At 34.3% G+C, this 21,070-nt stretch overlaps 1 protein-coding gene across 9 annotated transcripts; it reads left to right on the top strand.

Moving 5' to 3' along the window:
• Nucleotides 1-563: 563 nt before the first annotated feature.
• Nucleotides 564-20,786, top strand: LOC108222550 (uncharacterized). 9 transcript variants are annotated; one of them, XR_010291776.1, is made up of 6 exons: nt 566-886; nt 2,594-2,758; nt 19,338-19,418; nt 19,475-19,717; nt 19,879-20,297; nt 20,409-20,786. XR_010291776.1 is itself a non-coding variant. In XM_064092822.1 (6 exons), exons 3-6 carry the CDS (start codon nt 2,735-2,737, stop codon nt 20,005-20,007), a joined length of 477 nt encoding a protein of 158 aa, XP_063948892.1. In that variant the 5' UTR covers nt 566-886; nt 1,068-1,141; nt 2,594-2,734; the 3' UTR covers nt 20,008-20,786. The 9 variants fall into 9 exon arrangements, 3 of the variants coding, with proteins under 3 accessions (XP_063948892.1, XP_063948893.1, XP_063948891.1); XM_064092822.1 differs by adding an exon at nt 1,068-1,141 and having other exon boundaries at nt 19,879-20,786; XR_010291780.1 differs by having other exon boundaries at nt 564-886; nt 19,352-19,418; nt 19,879-20,786.
• The last annotated feature ends 284 nt before the right edge of the window (nt 20,787-21,070 follow it).

Below are 21,070 nucleotides of genomic sequence, written 5' to 3'. Positions count from 1 at the left end.
TATATATATATATATATATATATATATATATAGGCGAACATTCCAGAGAGGGACTCCTTATATGGAGTTACATAGTGCGCCACTATAAATCATCAATTTTATTATAAATTCTGTTATAGAATACATATAAAACGTGATTCTAATATAGAATACTATAAAATAAATTTATTTTAAGTAATTTAACACTTAAAATTTGATTGAAAAAAGCATATTTTCGCAACTGATTCTACAACAGAATAATTCTGGATGATTATTCTGTTATAGAATCATGTTGAGATATTGCATAATTTTAGATGATCTTTGGAATAAAAAAATTGTATAACTTCATTTTCGGTTTAATAATCAAAATTTGCAATTATATTTCATAAAAAATATAATATAATATATATTATGTATATATTTATAATGGTGTGCTACCCTATATATATATATTATATATTATATATATATATATATATATATATAGAAAAACAAGTTAACCCTAGTTTCTGAGCAAATAAATTACCCGGCTCCTCACCAAACTCCTAAGCAAATATTTGTTAGGAGCCTTTCGAAACGTTACTATTGTTCAGCCTCATTTCTATTTTGCAACATATGTTTAACAAACATGTTCAAGCACAGTTCCAAACCTGCCCAACTCTGCATCTTCCCGTTCAATAGCTATGGTTTCCCGTGGAGTGCTGCAACAATATCCTGCGTACAAGCTTCCTGATTCTCTCAGTTAGGAGTTCATATTGGCGATTTTTGGTGTAGTTTCGGCGGGTAGTCTCTCCTTTTGACGAGTTCCCCCAGCGGCCCAGTAACACCCCAACCACGCCCCCTCTTTTTCCGATCATAAAGCCTGCGGAACCTTTTTTTCAATCCCCTGATATGGCCGATTCTTAAGGTTTGTGAGCTTATTTTTTTTCTTATTTTGTGGGTTGAGCTAATATTGAACGCATCATGCCTTGCTATAGTTTCATGATTTTTTGGTGTTATGGATTGTGAATGAGTAGTCAAGCATGATCTTTAAGCTCTAATTTTGAACTGATTTTTCAGTTTAGTATTTTATGTCTTGTTTGCTGCAGCCACGCACTTGCAAGTTGCAAGTGTTGAAATTTGTTTTTTGGTCATTGATCATCGGTAGAGCTTGATGTACCAGGTACCTTGGCTTTCATGTACATGAAGAAGTCTGTGTTGGTGTCTTCATAAATTTATTTCACGATTTATTATTATTTTATTTTTTGTCTGAAACTTACATCAATCTGTATCTTCATGAATTGATATCGAGACTATGATCAGAATATGGAAATCGGATCTTCACCAGCCCCTGTCTTTGCATTTCTGCTAACTTTTCCTTAATTTGTTTCTCTCTCTACTCGCAAGTCCTCTCTGCTAATTACTACCTAAATCACTGCCTATAAGTATTTGATAGGGCCTCTTATTTTAAAATTGTGTATAAGTATTTGATACCAGTCCGTATTAATGGAAGACTAGATGATTTTGCCACGCTTCTAGAGTGATTCGACCTACCAGGTGAACCATGTGCATGGATAGACATTTTGTTTTTGCTAGCAAAACTGCTAAACCTAAAACTTATGGTGGACGTGCTTGATTCAGTACCCAAAGCATATTTATAAAGAATTTGGACACACAAATGGCACGAGTGATTATGGCAATTGAGAATACTTATATATTTGAGTATCTTGGGAGGGTCTTATTTATGCATTAGATATAAAGGATCACTTGCTATTATCCTGTACCTCAAGATACCAATTGTAATGAAACATATTTTAAGTAAGATAAGTTAAATACATGAATTTATTCCAACTGAATGAATTAAAGTAAGCTATGCGGGCCCTTTAGTTGACTAGACGGAACAACCACCAATTCGTTTTGAGCTCCTCTTTGCGGGTCTTCAGAGCTTCCCGGTCCTGACAACATTAAACCTTGTTAGAGCAGAGGTGCGTTGATTCTTCTGCCTTGGAATTATCGAAGCAGGATATCCATGAGAATAATAATAAACCGCCCAAAAGGTCCAAATTGTTTACAAAGTAGCAAATAGGCCAGCCCTCAAGGGTTAGTGGTGATAATTTCTGAATTTTGTGGCAATTAAACATGATGCCATATCTATTAGACGTGTTAAAACGCAGATGCAATGGCTGGAGAAACATACATACTATATGCAGCTTACATGGATATATCACATAAAATGGTGGCCAGTAGAATGACTTGTCTCAGTTTGCTTGTGGGAGAATTGGACAATGTGTTTAATTTTGCTGGTTGCAATTAGTAGTGTGGATGCCTTTTCGTGTATGTTTTTAGGAAGTGATTCATTTAATATTATGCAGGTAATTATTTAACTGAAACTTCTGTTGGGCCTTGTGACTGAATTCTTGTGTTGGAAAACAATAGCTTATGTTTATCAAGATTGAGGTTAAAACTTAAATTGGCTTGATATTATTTTCGCTCCCTTACATACCTTTGTAGAACATAGGTGTTGAATTCTAAATACATGGGTATGTTGGACTTCACTTCAGCTAGATGTCATGTATGTTTTTTCTATAATGATCAACAAGTAGTTTAATAAAAAAGGCCTGATTTTGATCTGTAGAAGGAGCTATGCCATTCCAAGGAGCCTGCAAGGATGGACCTGCGAACTTCATTGACCAGGCTACTAGAAAAATTGGTCGGCCCAAGGTCACTGTCACCCAGGATGTTGTAGAAAGGAGAAGGCTATCCAAGCGTAGGCAAAATGTTCGACGTACTGTCCTGCAAGGTTTGTATGCTAGACTTGCATGTTTTCCAGGTGTAAGTATTCACTTATTTACGCATTTAGAGGAGGTTAGTATAAACTGTACACCTATGCAAGCAAGTTGGACTTATAGGTGCCATCGATAAAGCACTACCCAGAATTAGACCTTTGCCCTCTTCTTCAACTAATAACTACTAAGTTATAGCAGAACCAGTGGATGCAGTATGGTATTCCATGTTACTTATACACATAATGGAGTATAGGTTGTGTTTATATGTATATTAACATTATCACGTAGATAAAATGGCTAAATAACTATTCCGTCAGTGAATACAGCTTCATCGAGGAAACCCTATCCATCACTCAAGTACGTCACGTTGATAGCATTATCAACATTGACTGCCGGCTCTTTTGAAAATCCTGGATGAGGTTCAAATTTAAAATTTATTTACCTAGATTGAGTTTAACAGGTTATGTTAGGGTACAAGTAAAGCTGATTAGAAGGCTTATAGATTAGGAAGCAAAAGCCAATTTGGACCTTTATAAAATACTTCCTTGACAACAACCAAAAAAAAAATATTAAGTTTGGGAAACATACCTTCCTCAGTTATAATTTGAAAGCCCCATGTCTGCATTGTGAATAATGCTTACCCGCGTATATGAAAAGTAAAAAAAAAACAAATAATCAGACCAGAATTCCATTTCCTTGCACTAAATTACATTTTACATTCCAAACTTCTAATGGATATTTATTTTATTGAAATTAGTATGTGTCGAAGCAACTTTTTTATAAGGGAAGAAGAAGAAAAAGTGCAAGTTTTGCTTTGTGCTCTCAGTCTTTTCAGTAGGTTGACATGTAAAAAGATTTACATACTAATTCCTAACTATCTCATGGAATTAATGTGTTAATGTGTAACTGTAATCCTCTATGGTTGTTTATGTTCAAAAGAACTCGTGTTCCTGTTAAATCCTCATATCATATAGGGGTATGTTATTTAGTTGAGATCGAGTGATAAGAGTGGCCATACGTGTGTCAACAATATAAATCAACCAGTTTCACTAATATTCAGCATCTCCTAGAGAATCAAAACTAATGTGATGTAAGTCTAAATGTAAAGACAACCCTATCTGTTACATAGGGATGATAACTCAACAATAGAACAGGACAAGTAAATAACACTACGCCTGCACCGGAATTGGAAGATACGAAGACAAAGGTTGAAGAAGCCATCTACAGTCTTGAAGGAATAAGTTCACTGGAAGAAGTTCATTAATATGTTCATGCCTCAGTGAAGAATAAAGATTGAAGTATTCAAGATTGTGGAAGCAATGAAGATGTTGTCCAAGTACTCGAAAGATTTCAGTGCAACCTCTGAAGCAAGATATTTCTATATATCTTGGTTGGTTATTTATAATCAACAAACTGAAGCATAAACTAACCCGGAACCGACTGATCAATGTTTGCTGACAAAGACGGTACAATGTTTAACTTCAGTGTTAGTCGCTTGTGAACCAGACCAGTGCACTAAGCGTCAGCACGTACGGAGCTTTGCAAAGTATTTATCGATCGAAGAATTGATCCAGTCATATCAAGTCATTTTTGTTCCAAAGCCAAGCCAAGCCAAATGCCAGCTATGCCAAAGCTTACTGCTCAAATGCCATATGTCAAAGCTTCCACAGAAAGCCATATCAGGAAGTGACATTTTATATATGTGTGCACTTATATATTTGTATATGTACAAATATAATTATATATGTATATATGTATATTTAATTAAATATAATATATATAATATATATGTATATATGTTTTTAAACATATGTATATGTATATTTATATGTATATATATTTAAATAAATATATATGTATATAGTATATGTATTTATATTTTACATAAACATTTATATATTTTTAAGTGTATATATATATTATATTATGTACATAAGTATATGTATATTTATATCTATAGGTAATTATATATATCTCTATATATATATATTTATATTTATATTTACATATAATTATATGTATATTATATATATTTAATTATATGAGAATATATTTAAATATATGTATATATATATATATTACTATATGTTTATATAAATATTATTTATATATATTTATATGTATATCTTTATTTATACATATATTTATATAATATTATGAATATAATATAATATATATAATATATGATTTGTGCCAACTCAAGATTTGAGCTAATTTGGCTAAGTTGGGAGAGGAGCAAACTCAAGTCAATCTCAGTCAAAGGAGTGATAACAAGGAAAGCTTTTACAATGGTGGAGCAACTTTTGACTAAGTCAAAAGACACTATGGTGGAAGCTATGTGAGGAGCAACATTTGACCGAAGTCAACAGCTCTTCCTCACTTAGAAAATTCTCTAAGTATAATCACAAGTGAAGACAATGCACTCTTGAGGAGCAAACTTTGACTAAGTCAAAGTTCGTCCCTAAGTGATGAGAGAGAACAAGGAAGCTATGTGAGGAGCAACATTTGACCGAAGTCAACAGCTCTTCCTCACTTAGAAAATTCTCTAAGTATCATCACAAGTGAAGACAATGCACTCTTGAGGAGCAAACTTTGACCAAGTCAAAGTTCGTCCCCAAGTGATGAGAGAGAACAAGGAAGCTATGTGAGGAGCAACATTTGACCAAAAGTCAAAGGCTCTTCCTCACTTAGAAAATTTTCTAAGTACATCACAATGGAGTATCCACACTCTTGAGGAGCAAACTTTGACCAAGTCAAAGTTCGTCCCCAAGAGATGAGAGAGAACAAGGGAGCACATTCAATATGGAGTTTCTTGGAGTTAGATTTATTTTGTTAAATCGAATCCGTCTAGGACGAACTCAAGTCGTCCAGGACGAACTCGTTAACCATGGTTAGTTTATGAAAGCCTATAAATATGTGATTGTGGTTCTCACAATTTACAACATCCTTCGGGATGGATGGCCAAGTGCTATGCACAAACTCTCTCAAATATACACACACCCTAGCCTAGTTTTGTACCGTAAATATTTGTAGTAGATAGGGCTTGTAATATTTAGAGGAGTGGTCATTGTAGCCAACCTCCGGGTTTGGATTTGTAGCACCCTTCGAGGTATTTATCAATATACAGATATACCTTGGAAAATATTGTGTGTTGGTTTAATATTTTCATATCCTCAGAAACCGACCCAATAAATATCCGGAACACGAAACCCATTACAGAACTGCAATTTGTTTATCCGCAAGATTCGAAAGAATTTTAAATTGTAGTGAGTATCGTATTCAACCCCCCCTTCTACGATACTTTGGACCTAACAATTGGTATCAGAGCGAGGTTGATTGATATACAAATCAGGATCCTTATCGTACGGAAAATCAAGAACCTAGCTTTTGATATTTGATTAGGGGAAATGTTCTTCCGGTTTGTGTTGCTGAATTTGTCCGTAGGCCTAAGTACGGATTATCTGTCGGATACTGAACTTTGGACCGGGACTTATAAATTTATACTTTAAATTTTAAAAAAGTTTATTTTATAAATTTGACTTAATTTATTTTAAACTTATTAATTGAGTTTATTATGAATTAATTAAATTTATCTTATAAACTTAATTAAATTTACTTTATAAACTTTACTAAATTCATTTAATAAATTTGCTTAAATTTATTTCAGACTTGTAAAGTTTACTCTTAGACTTTATCAAGTTCATCATAAATTTTTATAAATTTATTATTTAAATTTGTATAGTTTATGATTTAAATTTAAGTTAAAATATAAAATATAAATTTAAGAGGATTTAAGTGATTATGGATATAAGTTCAAGTTCAAGGGTTCAATTTAGTTTGTTCTGGAAGCTATGATTTAATTGGAGACAAGACACTTGAATATTTTCAAAAATTAAATTTATACAATAAATTTTAATATATTTACTAAATGAATTTGAAATAAATTTATTCTAAACTTTTCAGTTTATTATGAATTTATTTGAATTTATTTTTTAAATATAATTAAATTTATTTTATAGATTTGACTAAGCTTATTTTATACTTTATTTTCTTTCATCTTTTAAAACTTATTTTTTAAATTTATTTTCTCTATAATTTAAACTTACTTTAAATAATCAAGTGTCCCGTAACCTTTATAATTATTCTACTCCAAGACAAATCAGATTGACATTTAGTTGAGACAGATCAGGCTGACAGATTACAAGACAAACACCGGGTTTTCAAATACCAGATTCTCAGAATCGGTAATGGAAGTACATTGATGACCCAATCCAATTGATTACTCAAAGGATTATTAGAAGCAGTTTTCTATGTTCGACAAAGATGATTGTGATTCGAAGAAAATTCTATTAAAGACTAATTTGGTACTACTAACAGTGGATTTTGAAGAAGGTACTTCAGGCCTTGATCTGAGTAATTACTCCGACTTGATTATCAGATCACCAGATCAGGATGGGAATTTGCTACATCTACAATGGAGCATCTTTCCAGGGCTCGGAATGTCAACTTTGAATGGCACCACTAGCAGTAGGAAAAGAGAAGTTTTTACAGAAGAATCTGCAAGGGATTTCAATCTAACTCAGTGATTCAGAGATATACAATTACTCAGTGAATTGTACCAATGCTAAATCTATTTGGAATCAGCTGAACCAAAGACAGAGAACTGTGGAGGTTCAAGGATATAATTATCGAGTTATGACCGCACTAAATCAGTTTCGTGCATTTATGTCAGAACCATAGGATTGAACAGAAGAGTTTGTAACTGCTGAATTTGAGGAAGCTCAAGTCGACGAAAGTTAACACTTTTGAAGAATGTGAGGACATAACTTCAAGGATTAGCATAACACTGTCTGAGAGGTTTAGTCATGGCAGATTCAGATGGAATCCATTGGTTTCAAGTGGTGACTCTTCGGGGTTCAGTTCGACAGGTTGTTTGAAAACTGAGTTGGTCAGTACACACAATATTGTTTGGTATCTTTAGCAAATGAGGGTTGCTATATATATTGAAGCCTCGACAAACAAGGATGATAAGGTTTGTCTGGAATCTAAGTGGATGCTTTGAGCATCACAACAAGTTCTTATGCTATTTTAGGAAAGGTGTGAGCTGGATCAGTTGCTGATGAGAAGGATGATTATGGTTATCTGGCTATCCTAGCATTCTCTGAAGATGACTCAACTCGCACATCTCAGGTACGAATTCTTTCTAACTATGCATTACATATTTCTTTATATTCAAAGCATGTTATAAATCTCTGAGTAGAATTGTTTAACACACAAGCACAAGCATGATAGCATCCCAATAGATAATGTTGAACTAGTATGCTAGATCACTGTTCTGGTAACTAGGATTGATGATAATCTTGTGCATGTGTCTTTAGCAGATTCTTAACATGTGTATGAATATTTAGGATCTGATTATTTGCAATGGTGAGATTAGAAGCTTTCCTTTGGAAAACAACTCTTAGTTTTAGGGGTTATGATCCTAGCATGTATAACTTTGTTAAAACATTTACTTTCAGATTCCCTAGTACAACTAGATTTGCTTATTTATCTGAATTGTTTGTTAAGGAATTTATTTGTTCTATGATGGAATGTCTACCTTGTGTCAGTAGAACTTTTAGAACTTCATGTTAGATCTAAAACTGACTTTGGTAATAGAGATAGTATAATGCCATATAACAACAGATTGGGATTAGTATGAAATGATAATGTGATTATTAATTTCTTGTGTCTAATCCATATGCTTTTCGAAGATTATTGAATATCTGTAATTCTACTTTATACCTGTTGCACTTGTGTTAATTGGTTTAAGTAGAGAGTACTGAATCTTCTGAATTGCATAACTGCCTGTCTTGCTCTTGTCTTATCTTTGATTGATTGCCATGTGTATTCAACATCATGTCTGCTTATTTTCATGTCATGAATGCATGTCTTTGTACTTGCATTGATTTTAGAAAAGCATGTTTGAGAATCAGATTAGGGCAATGTCTAGATAAGAATTAGCATGTTAAGGTTGCTTCTGTTGTTACCATTGTTAAAGAAAAATCTCTAATCCATCCGGACCCAGTTATGATTGGGGACCATAGAACTCTTTCCATTTGTGATTGCAGGTTACATATATTCCATATGATTTTTGGTGCACTCTGTTTGCTGAGTAGCTGAAATCATATGAATCACAAAAAGTACCCTGTTAGCAAATGTGATCATGTGAGCAGTTCCGTCAATAATCTTTGGAAGATGACAACAAAGATTCTCTTATGGAACATGCTCCTTTTATGAAATGTCATCATGGAAGTATATCTTTCTTGGAAGAGTCAAAGCACACAAATTCTGAGTATCAGACTGTTCTCTGACAAAGGACATTATGTCAGTTCATGGAATAGTGCTTTATCTCAAATCAGGAAAGATGTGAATCTGCTCGAAGCTAATATGGAACTTCAACTGAAGATGGAGTGAGCTATTTCAATAGTAAAGCTTCATCGGATGAGTGTTAGCTATGGAACATGAAGCTCTCACACTTGTATGTTAAAACAAGGAGCTCTTTTTATTCGTAAGAAGAGAATTGGTGAGAGGACTACCTCATCTGGGATTCTATATGGATGAAGCTTATGAGGTATGTCAATAGGGAAGTCGAAGGAGCATCTCAAAGAAGCAAAGATATGATCAACATTACTAAGCCGCTTCAGATGATACATATGGATTTCTACGGATCAGTTAATGTTATATCTACAACAAAGCCAGATATCTTTTTGTGATGATCGTTGACTACTCTAGAGTCTTTTGTGTTGTTCATATGTGTTCGAAGGACAAGATGTCACAAATGAAGGTTGATCAAGATGAACCCTGATCATTGATAAATCCAGAAAGACACCATTCTTTCCAGTGGCCAATCAGAAGCAAACACTAACTCTTGGTATGTGTTTGGAGGAAAATGCCTCTTTGAAAGTCTTGCATTTGAAAATCAAAGAATATTTTCCTCGGCTACTCAATGGAGTCTACAGTCTACAGGGTGATTATGATTGATCAACAGAAGGTGATTGTAAGTCTGGATGGGACGTTGAACGACACTTTGCTCCAAGCTGTTAAAGGTGATATTATTGGTTTAATGATGATTCAGATCCAAGCAGAATCTCTTTGCAAGGATAAGGATTATTAAAGAAATCTCAGCAACAGCTTAGGGGGAGCATTTGGTAGATCCACTAGTCAAACTCAATACCACACAAGATGAACAGGACATATCAAGAACGTATCTGCTTAGACAAAGGGTTTGGAGTCAATATCATTCCAGGGTTCTAGTTCTTAAATGTTCCTAACGGTGAAGTGAAGACTGGGAGAGCTATTGTGAAAGGATGTTATTTCTTTGAGTTTCAATCTGAAGTGAAACTTGAGGAAGATTCAGAAGCTCTTAAATGGATCCAGATTGAGTGATTGCACAGAAATATGATCTCAATCAAGTTGGAAAGCAGATTGTGTGGATTCTGATACCCTGACCTAAAGACAATTCAGTACCTAGTACTTGTCGGGTATTCAGATTCCAACTGGATAATTTTGGCTCTGTTACGAGGGACAAGCCAAATTTGGTTGCTTAGAGTTACTTCAAAGGAGAAGGTTATGAAGATGATAGAAACAGAATCTTCAAGTTCAGAACTCTACATCTTAGGGAACTCAACGACCTTCATGATTGAACTAAAGCACCATTGACGAGACTCGGGTTCAGGATATCACAGTGAGCTAGAAGATGAAGCTTCATACAACATTTCAAGGACTTTGCAGTTGCAGATCCAACGGAATTTTTATGCTCTTTCTTCACCAGCTCTCTATGAGTTGCTATCCAACACCTGATGATCGTCACGGACATGGTATGACTTCTGACTAGCATATTATTTTAATATCTGTTTGCTAGAGTCATATTTGGTATCCAAATTATTACCTCTCATGATACAAGGCACACACAATACAACTATCTGTGCTGTGATACCATGATTATATTATATGTGGACTAATGTCACTTGTGCAAGATAATTGCTAAGTGAATGCAGATTAGTGATATGATGAGTTTGTTGGAAAGTTGCAATTCTTCATGGTCTACTAGTTAGCCTAAAGAATGATGGCAATAAAAGGAAGTCAAGGATCTTTTGAATATGCGCATTTTGGAAGATTCTAGACCTGCCAAGACTTATGCCAACAACCACTGGACTTGATCATTACAAGAGAGGTACATCAACTGAAATGTCAAGTCTCAGAGGTATTCAACTTATCACTTTACTTAACTACAAGTGGATCACATACTATATTTTTCATAAGGTATTACTTATTTCATGAGCATGTCTATCGTATTTATTAAATGAATTCATGAGTATTAAATTGTTTATACATAGGACTTGTGAATTTATTTAAAATCCAGTACCTCGTGCTTTTTGCTATTATATGAGATTGCCATGTCTTTTGCTTTGCATGCTTAGATGGTGATTATATGTTTTAGCATGAGTGTTTGTTATTTCAAATTATTTAAATTATGGTGCATGACAATTAAGTGACTTATTTGTTCATGATTTAAATGATTAGGGATGACATGAAGCATGACTTAATTATGTTATTTTTTTCTTGATCTATACCTCTTCAACAATTGGTATCTAGTAGAGAAATTTTTCATAATCTGGTCATGATATATCTCTATTTGTGAAAATACTTAGGATTATCTTCTAGGTTGAATTCATTTTTATAGGTATAAAATCTGAAGCATGACTTATTTGTTTCTAGACTTGTGACTTGTATCAGTAATTGGTATGTGGTTAGAATCTAGTTAGAATTTAGTCATGATATACTAGTATTTGTGGAGTTACCTAGATTCTCTCTAGGCTGAATCCATTTATATTAGTGTATATGTTTGAATCATAGCTATTTGTGTTAGATATTTGATGATTTATTAATTGGTATTTTATTTCATGTCTAACTGCACATAGGTGTGATACTTTTAGTGTTAGTGATATTTTGCATGCTTATATGTAGATCACTAATATTAATTGTTAATATTTTCTGCGAGGAGTTGTGTGAGTTTACTTGTACTCAATGCTTACATGTATAGGACTTGTGAACTTTTCTTCAACTTTCGCTCGGGCTTGCGAATATCTTTGTATGATTGTCATGATTTTAGTTGTTATATGCTGATCTGATAATTGTATGATATTGCGTAGGTAATTATTATTTTATCTTAGTTAAATTGTGATCCATGACAATTATATGCTTATTTGTTTCATGATTGACTTTGATAAAATAATAGAAGCATGATTAATTCATCTTTGAAATATTTGATTGGTATCTTTTCTTTGATGCTTTATTGATGTTTTATTTGTGAATTAATTGTGATGTATTGGCACTGGTGAAATATTGTTGCATATTTCTTAAAACCACTAGTGCTAATATATTTTAGGTGTTTAATATTCTGAGTACAAGGGAGACAACATAATCTTTATTCTGTCTCATATTTATGTTCTGGAGTGGTGAGTTTCTTCAAAGAAATTTTCTTATCAATTGATTTCAACAATTGGTATCCACTACTCTATTTCATAAATACTTCTTAGAATATTTTGCATCTATACATGTAGCGTCATAGGACGAGACATTGATTATCTTGTATTTGTGTACTTGGTGATCTTTGTCACTTGCAGCGTCTGTTTTGACGATGTGCTAGTATGATACCTTTTTTACTAATTATTGTGATGAGTGCTTTATACACTGTAGCGCATAAATTTTTTTGTTTCCTTTTTAAATTGTAGTGAGAAACAAGAGTCTGTGTCTTTTTCAAAGACAAGTTCATTTAAAACTTTTATGCATAGATTCAGACTCTCGTACTCAAACCAGTTTTTGATGGAAAACTTTGATTCTTTCATAGGTTGTGATTGTCATTCTTTATGAAAATCATTTTACAGTCACAACTGATTCATTTTTCTAAATGCAATTGCTTTCATTTAAAATCATAGATTTTCTAAAATGCATTTATATCTCCTTCTGTTCTTCGGAACTTAATCTGCCTCTTGGCTTTCCTAGATAGTCATAAGGTTGAAAACCAACAATCTTTATCCCCGACTATAAAACCAAATTCAGAACACATCCCAACTTTCCCCCTGGAGTAATAAGGAACTTTTCAAACAAAAAGTCAATGAGGGAGAAACTGTACTTGTTGCAGCAAATAAGGATGTGAGGGATAGTGTACCCACAGCTCTACCTCTCAAGGAGAAAAGGTGTTTTCAAACTTGAGGTAACTGTTGCTCATCTGTATTCTCCCAAAAGAATATAGAGCTGAAAAGGCAATTAAACAGTCTCTGGAATCATTCTCTCAAAAGGATGAGTCCATTGAAATTCGCTCGTCAGCCAGAGCATCTTGTATTGAGTCAAGCACATCATCAGTAATCACTCTGATGAAGAGCCTAAACAAAAATCTTATGGACACAATACAAGAGAGTGCACAGTAAGGTTAAAGGTTTTGTTCCAGAAGCAACTTCTTCATTTACCATTTTACGGTAGATAAGATGGTTGATGCCTTTACAGGTGTAAGGAGGAAACGAGGATCTCAATTGCCAAATATTCAGGATTCTCGTCTCCCTCCCCAGATAAGAACAGATCTGGATCCAATCGGAATGGATTTCCTATTTATAGGAGATCGGCAACTCTCTGACTATGACTCAATTTATTGATGAGTCAGATGAGGATCGGGGATTTACGAAAACCCATTGCACCGCCAGTGACCTCTCTTGAAGGGGCTATGGTGATTTTCTCATGCAGGTACAGATGACCATACTTTGAGTGCTGAGAGAAACACTGTGATCCAAACACTGAGAGTTAAACACTTGGTGAGATTCTGAGAAGAACCAGTGAGATATCAGAATGAGAAATATGTGAACATGAGTGAGTGCAAACACATAGGATTTTGAGAAGAGTGAAACACTTGTGAGGTACATATAATAATAATTGGTATTGAAAGCTCACAAGTCGTTGAAAGAATTGACGGAAGCAACTATGGTTCATTCCATTTCACGGTGTGAACTTATGGTTGATGATTCACTTGAATCAAGTGTCTTCACAGACATTGAGGAGGACTTAGGCCTTTGCCATAATTAAGCCTTTGTCTAACCTCCCAGAGCAAACAACTTTGGATCCTTAATTGAATAAGCCACTTAGTGGTTGGCAACTTGTGGACCATGATTCGGATTTATCTGATGAGTCTACAGGGACTGGGAATTACGAACTCCCATTGCACCACCGGTGACCCCCTTTAAGGGTGGCTAAGGTGATTTTCTTGCAGGTACTCAGCATTTTGGAAGCTCAGTATTTGTGTGGAGAGATACACTTACAGAACTCGTGAGTGACACCCTTACCCAAAAACCGAGAGAAAATTGAGTGTTGAGTGATACACCTGCAGAACATTTTAGTGAGACACCTACTAATTACCAAATTTATACCTAAAGACAAAGTGGATGTTGTTACTGGAATGTCAGTTCTTATTCATTACTTTTCCGTTTGGAACCTATTCTTTCAGTATAGGGACCAACCCAATTAAAGTAAACCCTTCTTCTGAACTCTTTCTTCGACCCCAGCTTTAGCGTTGTTTAGTTCTCTATGTGGCGTTTATCTTTTGGTACAGGAAGTATTGTACACGTTCCTTGACCATATTTGATACCACATATCCTCGGAGGATTCCACAACTAAGGGGGAGAATATATTTAGGGGGAGAATATATGAAAGGGGGAAGAAAAAGTAAGTTAGCTTTCTTTAGCTGTCTACAACTAAGGAGGATTAAACTACTCTTTAGCTGTGTACTACTGAGGGGGAGATTCTTCTTTCAACTAAGGAGGAGGATTGATCTTTCATCTAAGGGGAGACAACTACTTATCACTAAGGGGAACCTGATCAAGGTAACGGGAGGAGATGTATAAAGTGATACATTTATTCTTCAGTAAGTGGTAGACAGGAACTTATTCATTACCACTGAAGAATTCAATGAAGCTGCTGATTGTTCTTTGCATAATGGAATGTTTTGAATTCTCTTCAAGACAGACTATGAGGATTTTCAGGCAGGTAAGCAAGAACAAGAGAAATAAAGGGTGATATGCACATTTTTTTTATTTCTATTCATGAAATCTGGAAATGTATTATATGATCCAGAAACTTTGTAGCATTATTTACTAGTCCAGGATTTTACTTTTTCTAGTGTTAGTTGAGTTATCCTCCAGAGGATTTGCTTGTTATGATTAACAAACAAATAGGGGGAGATTGTAAGTCTAAATGTAAAGACAACCCTATCTGTTACATAGGGATGATAACTCAACAATAGAACAGGACAAGTAAATAACACTACGCCTGCACCGGAATTGGAAGATACGAAGACAAAGGTTGAAGAAGCCATCTACAGTCTTGAAGGAATAAGTTCACTGGAAGAAGTTCATTAATATGTTCATGCCTCAGTGAAGAATAAAGATTGAAGTATTCAAGATTGTGGAAGCAATGAAGATGTTGTCCAAGTACTCGAAAGATTTCAGTGCAACCTCTGAAGCAAGATATTTCTATATATCTTGGTTGGTTATTTATAATCAACAAACTGAAGCATAAACTAACCCGGAACCGACTGATCAATGTTTGCTGACAAAGACGGTACAATGTTTAACTTCAGTGTTAGTCGCTTGTGAACCAGACCAGTGCACTAAGCGTCAGCACGTACGGAGCTTTGCAAAGTATTTATCGATCGAAGAATTGATCCAGTCATATCAAGTCATTTTTGTTCCAAAGCCAAGCCAAGCCAAATGCCAGCTATGCCAAAGCTTACTGCTCAAATGCCATATGTCAAAGCTTCCACAGAAAGCCATATCAGGAAGTGACATTTTATATATGTGTGCACTTATATATTTGTATATGTACAAATATAATTATATATGTATATATGTATATTTAATTAAATATAATATATATAATATATATGTATATATGTTTTTAAACATATGTATATGTATATTTATATGTATATATATTTAAATAAATATATATGTATATAGTATATGTATTTATATTTTACATAAACATTTATATATTTTTAAGTGTATATATATATATTATATTATGTACATAAGTATATGTATATTTATATCTATAGGTAATTATATATATCTCTATATATATATATTTATATTTATATTTACATATAATTATATGTATATTATATATATTTAATTATATGAGAATATATTTAAATATATGTATATATATATATTACTATATGTTTATATAAATATTATTTATATATATTTATATGTATATCTTTATTTATACATATATTTATATAATATTATGAATATAATATAATATATATAATATATGATTTGTGCCAACTCAAGATTTGAGCTAATTTGGCTAAGTTGGGAGAGGAGCAAACTCAAGTCAATCTCAGTCAAAGGAGTGATAACAAGGAAAGCTTTTACAATGGTGGAGCAACTTTTGACTAAGTCAAAAGACACTATGGTGGAAGCTATGTGAGGAGCAACATTTGACCGAAGTCAACAGCTCTTCCTCACTTAGAAAATTCTCTAAGTATAATCACAAGTGAAGACAATGCACTCTTGAGGAGCAAACTTTGACTAAGTCAAAGTTCGTCCCTAAGTGATGAGAGAGAACAAGGAAGCTATGTGAGGAGCAACATTTGACCGAAGTCAACAGCTCTTCCTCACTTAGAAAATTCTCTAAGTATCATCACAAGTGAAGACAATGCACTCTTGAGGAGCAAACTTTGACCAAGTCAAAGTTCGTCCCCAAGTGATGAGAGAGAACAAGGAAGCTATGTGAGGAGCAACATTTGACCAAAAGTCAAAGGCTCTTCCTCACTTAGAAAATTTTCTAAGTACATCACAATGGAGTATCCACACTCTTGAGGAGCAAACTTTGACCAAGTCAAAGTTCGTCCCCAAGAGATGAGAGAGAACAAGGGAGCACATTCAATATGGAGTTTCTTGGAGTTAGATTTATTTTGTTAAATCGAATCCGTCTAGGACGAACTCAAGTCGTCCAGGACGAACTCGTTAACCATGGTTAGTTTATGAAAGCCTATAAATATGTGATTGTGGTTCTCACAATTTACAACATCCTTCGGGATGGATGGCCAAGTGCTATGCACAAACTCTCTCAAATATACACACACCCTAGCCTAGTTTTGTACCGTAAATATTTGTAGTAGATAGGGCTTGTAATATTTAGAGGAGTGGTCATTGTAGCCAACCTCCGGGTTTGGATTTGTAGCACCCTTCGAGGTATTTATCAATATACAGATATACCTTGGAAAATATTGTGTGTTGGTTTAATATTTTCATATCCTCAGAAACCGACCCAATAAATATCCGGAACACGAAACCCATTACAGAACTGCAATTTGTTTATCCGCAAGATTCGAAAGAATTTTAAATTGTAGTGAGTATCGTATTCAACCCCCCCTTCTACGATACTTTGGACCTAACATGTGATAACCGTTAACATTATAATAGTAACGCTATGATGTTATTGTTGACAGAACCGAGGTGCTTGTCATCTCTTCCCCTGGTTACTTTCAACACCGATTTTTAAGTTCATTCCCCTGCTTAAAGATGTTTCTAGTACTGAAACACGAATCAATTAATTTAGATGACCTACCTTTAGTTTATGTGAAAACGTGTTTGACCTGGCTTAGAAATAAGAAGGTTCATAGCTCTTCAGAATTTTATTTTCTTATATTCCAAATCAACAATCTCTTGTGTGATTTTTTTGTATACTACATAAAATTCTTAATTAAATGCCTCTTAGAGTAAAGATTAGCTGCAGCTGTAGAAAAAAGGACAACTGATGTAGAAGTCGACAATAGTTTGTATACATCAAGACAATTGTATGCAATGGTTAGGATTGAGAATGAAGTAGCATTCGCAGAGAGAATTAGTAATGAGGTCCAGATTTGTGCAGAGAAAATAGGGTTGAGAATGGAAATGAAGGAAAAAGATTTCTTTTTATGTGTTAGAAGGTCTAATAGGATTATAAAGGGTGGGAGAATATGAAACAATAATCAATAACGAATTTGATCAGCTAGCAAGAATATATATTTTTGTATGTCAGCCCTTTGTCATATTCATTTGCACTTAAAAAAATATTTTAGCCCTTGTCTCTTAATTAACGAACACAAAAAAAATAAAATAATTTAGACCTTTGTCATATTCTCTTCTTTGGTCCTTGAAGACAGAAAGGAAAAAAATCAGTTACACACTTGGCAAAAAAAAATAAAATCAGTTACACAGTTATACCTATATAGCGTATCAGACTATCACATGAAACCACTACTCTTGTTTTCATTTTAATAGAAAATAAAATAAAATAATGAGAGTGACCATCCCATATAACAGTTGTATACACACATCCATGTGAAGAGATGGTTTGTGAGAGTTTTAAGCTAAAAAATTTGAAGATTTCCGACGATGATGGTAAGCCTGCTGCATTAAGAAGAGCCTGCAGACTAATTTGTATCGGTGGAAGAAGAGTAGAAGAAGGTACAAGTGCTTGCGATAGGAGTACTGAAGCCGAAAATGGCAAGGCAAGATTTGCTGAGATTGTGAAGTAACGGTAGTTTGAAAGAAATATGTAGATAGAACTTCTGATAATCTTTCCAGTAGTCTCCATTACAATGTATTATCAGAGGGAGGAGACTGAGCCTGTTATATGAGCAGGAGTTGTATTATTTTCATTCTTTCTGCAGCAAAAGGGTAAGTTTTTCAGAGATTATGGTGTAAAGCTAGCTAACAACTGATAAATAGTTAACAATTGGTTCATCAGGTCTTGTCTCTGTGATTTTACCCCCACCAGTATAGTACAAAATAGCAGCTGGCAAAAATGTAAAACATAGGGAATAAAATCATTTGTCATAAAGTATGAAAATTGAAAATCATTAGATTTAAGACCTTTTTTACATTGCTGTCGTTTTTGAAGTGTCTTTTCATGCAAAAAGAGTTTCTTTTAGCCTTCTAGGTAGCTTAGAAAATACAGCTGTAGCCTCTTCATTCACATTTTTACACTAATCATGATTATGAATTGATAAATATTTTAAGTACAAGCCTTGCTGAGGTAAAGCATACACGTAGAAACATTAAGTGTACTATTTCCTACATTGTGGTGAGTTTTTGATGAATATATTATCAGAGTCTGGATTTGATACCAAGAAAGATCATTTTTAATGTATTTGCAATACTTTCTGTTATATTTTAATAGTTTCCACGAAGATACTATCAAAGTGGAAGGGACATGGGTTGATTAAAATCCAGAAAATCATATACACGTATTTGGAGAAATAAATGTGCATTATATGTATATAAAAAATGTAGATTTTTGACACAAGGGGATTAAATAAATCAAGAAACGTAGAAGGTATCAACGTCAAAAAGAGAATTAATGGTACCACACATATGTTACTTTCCTAAGAATACTACACCCCACAAACGCCAACATTGACATTATTATGGCAGATGCAACTGCAGCAAGTTTTTCTGTCGGTAGTTGTCGTATGCTCTGTCGTCATGCTATATACTTTATAATATTCAGGTCTGTGCTATCAGGTCTCCTGGTTTAGGGGATAATAGGCGAGCCAACCTGGCGGACATTGGAGTTCTTACCGGAGGAGAGGTTAGTCGACGACTTACATTGTAATTTCACAACTATTCATACAAAATCATTCTCAGGTGTCTTGCAGGTTATCAGTGAGGAACATGGTTCAAGTCTTGTCAAATTCAGCATTGACGTCTTTCTACCAAAAAAGGTATAGCTTCTTAACCGGCGCAGCAATGACAGATCCACACAAGACCGTGGAGAATCTTTGCCCAGTCCCAGATCTAAGAAAACCCTCTCTAACAAATCAGACACCATACTGTTATGAAACGACGTCTCCAACGAATCAAAAAGCGTGTAGGATTAACCATATTCTGGTATGTACTACATCCCACAAGACTTATGGGTTAATGTGTATATCATCAGTAAGCATTGCCTGACAGGGGAAATAGTATGCTCAATCTGTGCCCTCATATATTCAACAAAAGATTTAAATTCCAATTCATTGCTCTCATCTTTAAGATTTTGTTATCTTCAGGTAATCAGGTGGATTGACCATGGAAATTTAACAATGCTTCCAGCCTGTTCGTGCTACAAGTCACTCTGCAAGCCTTTCTACATAGTAATCAAGATAGATGTTTTCACTATCCTACATAAGAGTGGTTAGCATAATCTTCTTAATATTCAGCTTTGTTAGAATCTAACAACTTCAGTACACGAGAAGGAACTTCTGTTACTGCTATATTCCAAGGAACACAAATAAGTGTCCTCAAGTTCAATTTCAAAAGATTTGAAAGCAACACATAACCATTTAAAGTTTTGCCTTTTCCTGGGGACCCTAGATAAGTTTTACACGAATGTTTACACGAATGGCTACCACCTGAGAACTCAAACTCTGAACAGTTTTACACGAATGGTTACAAACCAGGCCGGACACCAAGAAATTGACCTTTTCTGGTAATCCACTTTTCTACAGATATAGGCACATCACGTTTGCTTGTTTCGTCTTCATCATTATCATCGTTTTCTGCTGAACCATGTAATTACATGGGATTTTCCATGTCCCAGTGAGTCTCAGGGTCCCACTTTGGTTCAGCATCCCATACTGGCCCTGGATCAGACATTGTTGATGAAATATCCTCTTTATCATTTGCTGCTGCTGCTGTTCCCCAAGATGACGTGGTAATGTCATGTGTGGCTGTTAGCCCAGTCCATCCTTTATCAGTCCTCGATTTCGACCTGGTTCGTGGCCATCTTGGGGTTGATGAAAGAGGTAGATGAGGAATGCCAACTTCTGGTTCTGCAGCTACTTTACTTCTTCTTCCAGATGACAAGCATTTTGATTTTACTCTTGAAACACAATTTTCCATGTTTGACTAGTAACAGATTTAGTAAAATTGTGAAGAATAGACAATGAAATTAAATACCCAACTAACGTTTTTTTAAGATACGTTATTTTTCCAAAGAGATGTAAATTGAGATTGAGAGGGTAATACATTAGCTACACAAAACTACTCAAAATAAATAGAGTAGTCGCTACATGCACAAAATTGAGTACAGATTTGGCACAAAATGATGTGGCAACTAAAGTGGGAAGTGTTTTGATTGGTGCTATTAATACATACACAGGCCCATTCTGATCAAAAGTTAATACGTTCATTATGTGAATGTTTTTGTTTCCAATTTTGTGCATCTAGCACTTTCCAAATAAATACTAGTGCTTATTAACA

The sequence above is a fragment of the Daucus carota genome, chromosome 5 (assembly GCF_001625215.2).
Source record: "Daucus carota subsp. sativus chromosome 5, DH1 v3.0, whole genome shotgun sequence".
Taxonomy (NCBI): Eukaryota; Viridiplantae; Streptophyta; class Magnoliopsida; order Apiales; family Apiaceae; genus Daucus; species Daucus carota.
The sequence above is the reverse complement of the archived record's forward strand: the minus strand, read 5'-3'. Positions and strand labels throughout refer to the sequence as shown.

Coding starts and splice junctions, on each gene's coding strand:
- LOC108222550 (XM_064092823.1), top strand. CDS start 2,735: ATGTTCGACGTACTGTCCTGCAAG. Junction 2,759..19,337: donor TCGACGTACTGTCCTGCAAG/GTTTGTATGCTA, acceptor TATAATATTCAG/GTCTGTGCTATCAGGTCTCC. Junction 19,419..19,474: donor GAGTTCTTACCGGAGGAGAG/GTTAGTCGACGA, acceptor AATCATTCTCAG/GTGTCTTGCAGGTTATCAGT.